The 9,760-nt window shown below is 40.7% G+C and overlaps 1 protein-coding gene across 1 annotated transcript in view; it reads left to right on the top strand.

The window, feature by feature from the left end:
- Positions 1-2,015: 2,015 nt before the first annotated feature.
- Positions 2,016-9,760, top strand: part of TMEM71 (transmembrane protein 71) — a 40,154-nt gene continuing 32,409 nt past the window's right edge. The window contains exons 1-4 of the mRNA XM_007448007.1: positions 2,016-2,055; positions 3,273-3,332; positions 5,292-5,505; positions 7,349-7,464. Of these exons, the coding sequence (XP_007448069.1) occupies positions 2,016-2,055; positions 3,273-3,332; positions 5,292-5,505; positions 7,349-7,464 (430 nt within the window). The remainder of the gene's footprint in view (positions 2,056-3,272; positions 3,333-5,291; positions 5,506-7,348; positions 7,465-9,760) is intronic.

The raw sequence follows: 9,760 nt of genomic DNA, 5'->3' as shown, positions 1-9,760 counted from the left end.
AGCACTACTATGTACTACACTCATACTGAAAATAGCCAGAAGATGATAAGCAAGGTGCTGCTTCTCTGAAAGTTTTCCTTATGTTCTCACAGCTGGGATGACGAGTTAGCTCAGAAGAGCAACCCTCGAGTGACTGTGATGTATCCAGCGGGTCTGATTCACCCCCCACTGCTGGTCCAGGAGACAGCTTTCATCTTCACCATGTTCCTCAGCATGAATGCCACTGACATGAGCCCCACAGGAAGTATGACCTCATTCTGCCTCTCAGCAGAACGGTTACTCAGGCTGTTTTTAAAAGAAAACAAGAGCAGTTGTAGGCTGCCTTTCCCAAGAACTACAAGCTCTTTTATTCTAGGAAACAGCCAAAGGAACAAGAGGCTGCCGAAGACAAAATTTCTCTGCAACGGCCCGCACAGGGCAATGTGTGCAGCCATCTTTTAGGAGGAGGACAAGGTGGGATTTTCCTTTCTTAACAGACACCTGCACCTGTTGATATGCTGACGCTATTTTCAGCCGAAGAACTGCTAAGTCCTGGATTTCTCCGCTCTCAACCACAGGAAACTTCATATTTCAGTAATTTTTTGTTGTTGTTATTTATCAATAGGAAGAAGGGACTGGGAACTTTCTTTGGAAGGAATACGTATGGGCAGATTATTTTTCAGTACAGATGAGTTGCTTTGATGGAACTGGTAGATGCGATCTGTTTCTTGAAAAGTCTTAGAGCTGCAACTGAAGTCTTTTTCAGTGTTACTAATACTTGATTAACTATTAGTTAACTGTAGCCTGTTATAACTATTTGTAAGATGCAGCAGTAAGACCTTGCTTTCTGCTATGCAATTTGTTGGCTTAAAATTAAACTTGATGATTGGGAGTAACTAACATAGGGTAATTTGGGCTGGACAAAAAGTGAAAGGACAAGTGACATACTATTATGTTATAGAGCAAACAATATTATTTTATATTCCAAGCCATTAAAATCTATGAATGTCTGCTTTGACTTAGAGATCTTCCAAGGAATGCCAGAAAGTTCTCCTGATTTCTCTTAAGGTCTCTGTAAGGTAGGATCTATATTGTCTAACAGGTTTTGTGTATAGTTTATTGAAAGAATCAATTTGAACTTATAGAATTATTTGGGTTTGTTTTAATGTGTGACAGCTATGAAAACAACCTATTACTAGTTATCACATTTGAAAAGCGTGGATAGAGGTGATGAATCAGAAAAGAATTTAGTCTTACCTTACTATGCTACTAGGATAGTGATATACACAAAGTTTAATAGTCATTGGAAAGTAGATCTATGTCATGAGTGGTAAGTGATCAAAGTTTACCTAATCTACACACTTGGATATGTGTTTAACTTGTAACTGAGAAAGCAAATTATATGTTCAGGAGCACTGAGTTTTGAAATCTGCCCAGTGTCATACTATTTTTAGTGCAATGCTACTTATGCTACTTAGAAATGTCCAGGGTGGTAGCAACTGGAAAAGACCACCAGCCCTCTCTGTAACTACCTGTCAATGGTTTGAAGTGTTGGGTGTTGGACACCAATCCCCTAGCATTGTTTGAACTTGATAATGAAGTTGATGTGTGTTGGATGATGATGAAAATGCAAATACATCTATTTAGAGGGTTCTAGAACCAATCTTTTTTTTCTGATTTCTTAATCAAATAATTAATTGTTATTATTTTATTTTGATTACAAGTCAACCTTTGTAAGTCTAGCCTTCCTGAATAAAATGTTGTGCTTATTCAGAGAAAAAGATTATTTAGATGCACTGAGCAGCACAATGGAAAATGTAATCTAAAATCGTAGAGGCAGACCCAACCTCAGTGGTCCTTCAACCCTGCCTTCAATCCCATTGATCTCTGTACTCTTTCAGTAAACAAATCTGACTAGTGCAATTAGTAGATGCCATCTGTTTTGACATCATCTTTCTATTTTTAATATGTAATCCACCGTTTTTTAATGTCTTCTGCAGAAAATCTGTGAAGTTTGAACAAGCAGCCTTCCCAAGATGAACCGAATATCTCAACTGATGTCAACACCAGTAGCAAGTAAATGTAGAACTGCTCTACGCAATTATCTTTTGAACGATTAGACTTCTTTTAGCAATTTCCTTGCTTTGATTTTGCTGATACTCATACCATTAACCATCTGTCAGTAGCTCGTGCTTCTTAAATGCCAGTGTTCACTTTGGCAATGATTTTGACTTCATTTCTTTCCTTGAGAGAAATGTGGTATTTTTCCTTTTAGTAGGAAAAAAAAATCACCATTTTTTGATGCCTGTGCATAAATGTGAAAGGGGATTGTTTATCAGTTACTATTAAGATGCAAAACGGTTGGTCTGTAAAAAAATACCGAATGATTTTGATAGCTACTTGGAGAAAATGTGGGCGTTGTTCAAACGGTAGTGGTTTCAAATTTCTTCCTTCCTCTTGTTATTTTCTCCCCAAACCCTGCTTCTACCCTCCCTCACACTCCTACAATTTTCTCCTTGAAATCCACCAACCCAATCTGAAAGTCTCAACTCCTTTCTTTGTCTTAGATATTTATTGTCAGTAATGGAACCAAGTTTCACTGAACCTGTCTATTAGAAGTATTCACACCATTACTATGCAATATAAAATGCTGCTTTAAAATTTAGAATATTAATCAACTACGACTCTCCCCAGCTGAAATCTGTTGCCATGCCTTTGGTTAAATTGGAACATGAATGAATGCATGATCTATTTTTTAATTAAGAATACTCACAGGCATCATACATTGGAAAATCATTTATATAAAACAAAACTTTATTTTTTTCCACCACTCGTCTTCTGCTCATTATTTTGTAATAGAAGTGCCTTCAAATGCACTAATGAGAGAGAATCTAGGCAGATGATTGAATTCCTCAAATGACTGAGTAAGCTAAAATAACCAGAACATTGGGTAATTGATTCGGGTTTGGGACAGCTTCACCTAAGATGTTTTCTTCCTCCTTTTCATGAGTCAGTTTGATGCAAGTGGCATATCAGTGCCTCATCCGAAATAAGGAACCTCTCAAGGAGAGTTGAGTGAGAGAAGAGACAGGAGATAGAAGCCCCTAGATTATGTCTTGCTGCCTGTAGAGACCTGGTGACAAGTTGTGCTTGTCCTGATTCGTTGGATGGCTGCACCGTTTGGAATCTCTGCTGAGGCTGGAACATCAGCTGTTCACACCCTCCACTGTTTGCAATCATGCATGTTGATGCAGTGTGATAAATTTGTACTTCTCTCTCATTTACTTATGCAGATTCTTCCCGGTCTGAGAAAGAATACGCTGTAGGGCTGTCTCCCCCATGCATTTTCCCAAGGTATTCCATGGGGCTTTTCGCAAGAAAAATCAATCAAATTCTTTCTGTATGCATTATTTTGTTGTATTCTTGGCTTAAAAATATTGGAAAATCCCTGGCGGTCCAGTGGTTAGTACTCGGCTCTTTCACTGCTGTGGCCTGAGATTCAATCCCTGGTCAGGGAACTAAGATCCTGCAAGCCACGTAGTGTGGGGTATATATATTAGTTTTAGGTTTCATCCAGCTTTGGTATGGAGATATATTTCCAGTCCCATGCACATACAAATTGCAAACTTGCCTAACCTAATAATGGAGTTTGGGAGGGAGGGAGATGAGTGTGTGGGCAAACGTGAATGGTTGGTTTGTTTGGTGAGTGGAGAAACTACCGAATACCGATGCATGGTTACTTTTTCTCAAATTGATGTTCTCTTAAATATGCTTTTACTGTCTCACTTTACAAGAGCCACAAGGGTCTGTACCAGTGCACAAGCCAGCCAAATGTCATGCTCCACTAAAACTTGTAGAATCTACCATTTTGTTCAAGTTCTGCAGTGAAGTCTCTTTCCTTTTCATTCCTTACTTTTTTTTTCTTTCCTTTTTTTCTGTTTCTCTGTCTGTCTTTTATTCCTCACACAGGCATCAGCCAATGTTTCCTCTAGCATTTTGTGAAACATGCCAGTGGTATAAAGGGATCATGCTTTGATAGTAGAACCTGTCCCCTTTTGTAAATTCTAGGCCTCCTACTACTAGCAAATGCATCAGTCAAAGATGAACAGGCAGGTCACATGGAAAGAGCACATGCTTTAGAGTCAGAAAGACCAGAGTTCAAATCTTAACTCTGCCACTTACTAGCTGTATAAAATACCCAATTTAGTTGCCCTTCTGCATCTCATTTTTATTTTTCCTGCTGGACTATAAAGATAATAATACTTAGCTTTTAGGGAGGTTTGTGAAAAGCAGATAAAGTGTGAAGTATGGGCCAGGTTCGTAGTAAGTTTTCCATAAATAATATCCATTTAAAATAGTATTTTGCTAACTTTAGTGCATGTCATAGTTGTGAATAGGCTTTTTTCTTTGATGGCACCAGTTTATTTTTTAAATATTTTATTGAAGTATAGCTGATTTACAATGTTGTGTTAGTTTCAGGTGTACAGCAAAGTGACTCAGTTATATATATTCAGAATATATATATTCTTTTGCAGATTCTTTTCCCTTATAGGTTATTACAAAATATTGATATTGCTCCCTGTGTTATACAGTAGGTCCTTGTTGGTTATCTATTTTATATACAGTATGAATAAGCTTTAAACTTAAAAAAATTTTTCAGAATTTCAGTAAAGCATGAGGCATGAGGTTGTCTTTCAACCATACAGACATGTGATTGTTTTTCAAACCTAAGACATATACAGACTCACCCAACTAAGTAGAAGACTTCCCTGGATAGCAAATCAGGGAGGGTAACTATGAAATCATTTGTGTGGTTGACCTGAGGGAAATTGGCAAAAGCCAAAAAGATCTCTTTGACTGCATGTTCTCCTATAATTCATATATGTCTGGTGGTTGTGTAGTTATGATTTATCTATTAGAGTGACAAGAGTAAGGATATAGCATTCAGAGGGTTATTTGAAGTAAGGGTGGGCTGGAGCAGGCTCTGAGCTTCCAATATCCCAGGTAGGCTGTTTTGCAATTTCTTCCATCCAAGGGTGAGGGGTATCATATGGTGAAGAAATTGATTAGCCCTAGGTTTTCATCAAAGTGTTTAAAACAGAAAGAAACACTAAATGTGCTGTAGCTCAATTGTTTCGCAGGTAAAGAGATGAAAGTGAGAAGTTTAAGAGAGGCAGTCTCAGAGGTGCAGGAGTAGTTGGTAGCCAGGAATGCAAAGAGCTGGTTTTCCTTCACAGTGACTAGAAATGTGGTTTTTGTGCGCCTGGATGAACCGGATAGAGATTGAAAGGTCTTCTCTCATTCCCTCCTTGGTTTTGTCTGTGATTTCCTGGATGGTGGCAGTCCCTTTGAGTGCTGCCCCATAGATCCCCTGGCAGACTCCCACCTTACCTGTCGCCGAAGTCCCAGACTCCTCACCAATGGCTACTACATCTGGACCGAAGACAGTTTTCTCTGCGACAAAGATGGCAACACAACTCTGAGCCCCTCCCAGACCAGTGTCCTGTACAAGGAGAACTTAGTCAAGTAAGTAGAGGAGGTTAGGTAAAAGGATCTGAAGTCCAACCCAAACGTTAATTATTCATTCATTCATTTGTTCATTCAACATCGTTTATAAGGAGCCCATTACTGCTCTAGTTGGTGGAAACACACAGGCTCATAAGGGGCAGGGGTGGCCGACGTGAAAACAAAAGAAAGTAATGAAGCTGGGCTTCCCTGGTGGCGCAGTGGATAGGAATCTGCCTGCCAATGCAGGGGACACAGGTTTGATCCCTGGCCCAGGAAGATCCCACATGCCGCAGAGCAACAAAGCCCACGCGCCACAACTACTGAGCCTGAACTCTAGAGCCCGTGAGCCACAACTACTGAAGCCCATGCGCCTAGAGCCCGTGCTCCGCAGCAAGAGAAGCCACCGCATTGAGAAGCCCACGCACCACAACGAAGACCCAGTGCAGCCAAAAGAAAATTAAAAATAAATAAAAATTTAAAAATAAAATAAAATTAAAAAAAAGAAAGTAATGAAGCGATACAGGTGCTGGTAGAGAAGCCTGATAGAGGTTAGCAGAGGGGAGAAGGAAAGGAGGCGCATTTTATTTGGAGCAACAGGTTAATACAAGCTTCTTAGAGATGAGGATGATCGATTTGAGTCTTGAGAGGCGCAGGCTATTAGTTAAGATAGACGTAGGAAAGAGGACTTCCAGAAAGAGGTAACAGGCATGGAGTTCTAAGATACCCTGATACAAAGTGAGAGGAATGGCACATAGTTTGGGAGGGCTACCGCTTAGGGTGGAAAGGGCTGCTCTCCCAAGAGAGGAGACTAAGCCCAGAAGCAGGGCTGGATTGAAGAGGTTACTTTCCAGCCTAAGAAGGTTGGGCTTTATTCTGTAGATAAAAGAGGAGCTATTGACAAACTATCAGACTCATCCTTAGCAAGATAACACTGATTACAAGGTAGAAGATGGATTGTTGGGAGTGTGGATGTGTGGGGAATCAAAATCTTTTGGAAATGCAATTACCAAATCACGTCACCACCACCCCCTTCCCCTTGACATACTTCAGTGATCTCCCTGTGCTCTTATGTTAAATTCCAACTCCTTCATATAACAGTGAAGGTTATTCATTATCCGCCTTCTTTTTACCTTTCCTGACTCATTTCCTAGCATGACTCAATATGAGACTTCTTGTTCATATACCCCAGAAAGGCTGCCTTGACTCCAGATTAGCAATACCCCTCCTGGTACTCTCAAAGCAGCCTCGGTTAATGCGGTTAGAACACACATCCACAGAGCACAGTAATCAGGGGCAGAGAGGATGGAGCCAGACTGCCTGGGTTTGCACCCCTGTTATGTCACTTACTAGCTGTATGACTTCAGACAAGTCCTTTAACTCTTTGTGCCTCAGTTTCCTGATCTGAGAAATGAGGTAACAGTAGCACCTACCTCACAGGGCTGTTCTGAGGATAATGTGAATTACTATATGTAAATCACTAAGAAAGACACCAGGCACATGATGAGGTCAGTGAAAGCATTAGCCGTATCTGCATTATTTTTGCCTTTCTCCCATACTAGATTATGAACTTTTTTGACCCAAGGTTTTGTCTTTTATCTCAATATACTTGACATTGATCCAAGCACCTGGCACACACAGAAATTTAAGAAACTTCTCTGGAATTAATGGAGGAAACAAATGAAATGAGCTTCACGGACCTGGGTGGTAGAGATATGCCCTGTGCATCCATTTTCACTAAATTCTCCACTTTGACCCTGAGTTGACTCCTACTCATTATTCACTTGGTACTTTCATTTCTCTCCAGAATATTTAGAAAGAAAAAGAGAATCCGCCGTTCTTTTTCTTCTCTCTTCAACCTCAGTGCCTCTGAATCTTGGCTGCATGGAAGCATCTTTGGTAATGCTGACTCTTCCCCCAATGAGGACATCTGGTTGGAGGGGGTCAGGAGGCTGGAAACAAACCATTGCAATGAAAATGGTGAGTTTGAACCTCTTTTTCCATATGGTGAAATTTCCAAAAGGGAAGTAGCCGCCATGTGGTCCTGGACCAATGGTGAGGAGAGTATGGGGGCAACGCAGTGGAGGCCTGGGGTATTGAGGGCTCTTCGGGATGTCTTCCGGGAAGGGGAGGAGGGAGACCAGGTCCCTTACATACACGCATTGGACTCTGATCACACTGATCTGCGCTGTTTCCTGAACACCGTGCTCTTCCTCAGTTCTGCCGCTTGGCTCCTGTTGTTCATATGCTGGGATTCGCTCATTCATTCATTGGTTCACTTGGAAGATTTTACTGAGGGCCAACTAGGTATCAGGCATCATTCTACACACTGGGACGTATCGGTGAACAAAACAGACAAAACTATTTGTTTGCACGCAACTTGCATTCCTGACAAGGAATGCAATGACGTAAATTACGAAGCATGCTGGAAAGTGGTAAGCAGTGTGGGGCAGCAAAGGAGGAAGTGATGGGCATTTCAAGTTTCGGTGGGGTGACTGGCATGGCCTTCCTGAAAGTGACTTTTGAGCACTGACTTAAACGTGGGAGTGAAGCATCTGGGGAGAAACAATCGGGCAAAGGAAATGCAAGCTCAAAGGTTCTGGCCTAGGAGCCTGCGAGGGGCTGAGTGAGTGAGGGGAGAAGAGAGGTCAGGATCTCGGAGGTGTATGGGTGGAGCAGCTGCGGAAGGACGGTGAGACCTGTGAGACCATTTCAAAGGCTTTGCTCTCTGCTCCGAGTGAGAGGAGAAACTGCTGGAGGATTTTGAGCACAAAAATAACGTGATTCACCTTACATTTTGACAACATAGCTCGGGCTGCTGTGTTCAGGTTATTTGTGAGGTAGGTATAGAGGGCAGAAGCAAGGGAACCAGTGAAGAGGTGTTAGAGCGACTCAGGTGGGAGAGAATGGCAGCTTGAACTAAGATGATAGCAGGGTGGTGGTGAGACTGGGAAGGATTCTGGATACACTTCGACGGTAGAGCCAACAGGATTTTGCTGATGTGGGCTGAGAGAAAGAAAGAGAGCAGTCAAGGGTGCTTATTATATGCTAAGCACTTTACATTCTGTCTTGTTTATGTTATTTATGTATTATATTATTTATATATTACCTTGTTTATATACATTATCATGTTTAAACACCTCAAAGTCCCCTAGGAATTAGGTCATATTATCATATTTATTACCATTATGATAAAATTGAAGTTCAGGGTTAAGTAACTTGCCCATGTTCATTTAGTTTATAAACAGCAGAGTTGGAATTCAACCTAGGTATGTCTAGTTTGAAAGCCCAGCCTTTTCTTTGTTGCCAGTAAGGGTTTTCCTCTCCTTTCCAGCATATACCTCATAGCCCAGGCCCAAAGAGCAAAGCAAGAGGCCTCACATAACACAACCACATAAGGAATTTAAAGATATGGTCCTTACGTGTCCACTATTTTTCTCAACCTGCTTCCTGGGCAGACAGCTCAAATACTATATTATTTTTGTGAAAGCTTTTGGATTTGTAGTAATTATAGATTCATAAGAAGTTGAAAAATAAATAATACAGAAAGCACCTGTGTACCCTTCACCCAACTTCCCCTGCTGGTAAAACTTACTCAGTAGTACATTATCAAAACCAGGAAATTGACATTGATGCCAGACCGTGAAGATTTCACCAGTTTTTGTCTGTGAATGTGTGTGTGTGTGTTACACTAGAGTCAGTTAAAAAAATACAGTGCTTGTTAAGTGAAGAAACAATTCCTTATGTTAACAAACTGGTAATTAAACTGAGTGTATCCTAGTTCCCCACAATGACAAGGATGTATAAACAGGACAAAGATAAGAGAAAGAGGCAGGGATGTGGTGGGTGAGCCTGGAATGATAGACTGAAGATATCTGAAGAAACTTCTGCGCCGTGTTGAGGACTTTGGATTTTGTCTAACCAATCAAGGATATTTTAGAAGCCTATTTTATTTTATTATTTTTTATTGCAGTATAGTTGCTTTACAATATAGTGTTAGTTTCTGCTGTACAGCAAAGTGAATCATTTATATGTATATATCATATATACGTATACTTATATATCCCCTCTTTTTTAGATTTCCTTCCCATTTAGGTCACCACAGATCACTGAGTAGAGTTCACTGTAGGTTCTCCTTAGTTATCTATTTTATACATAGTAGTGTATATATGTCAATCCTAATCTTCCAGTTCATCCCACCCCCTTCCCCCCTTGATGTCCATAAGTTTGTTCTCTACACCTGTGTCTCTATTTCTGCTTTGCACATACACTCTTT

This window comes from Lipotes vexillifer, unplaced genomic scaffold (genome assembly GCF_000442215.2).
Source record: "Lipotes vexillifer unplaced genomic scaffold, Lipotes_vexillifer_v1.1 scaffold796, whole genome shotgun sequence".
Classification (NCBI taxonomy): Eukaryota; Metazoa; Chordata; class Mammalia; order Artiodactyla; family Lipotidae; genus Lipotes; species Lipotes vexillifer.
The sequence above is the reverse complement of the archived record's forward strand: the minus strand, read 5'-3'. Positions and strand labels throughout refer to the sequence as shown.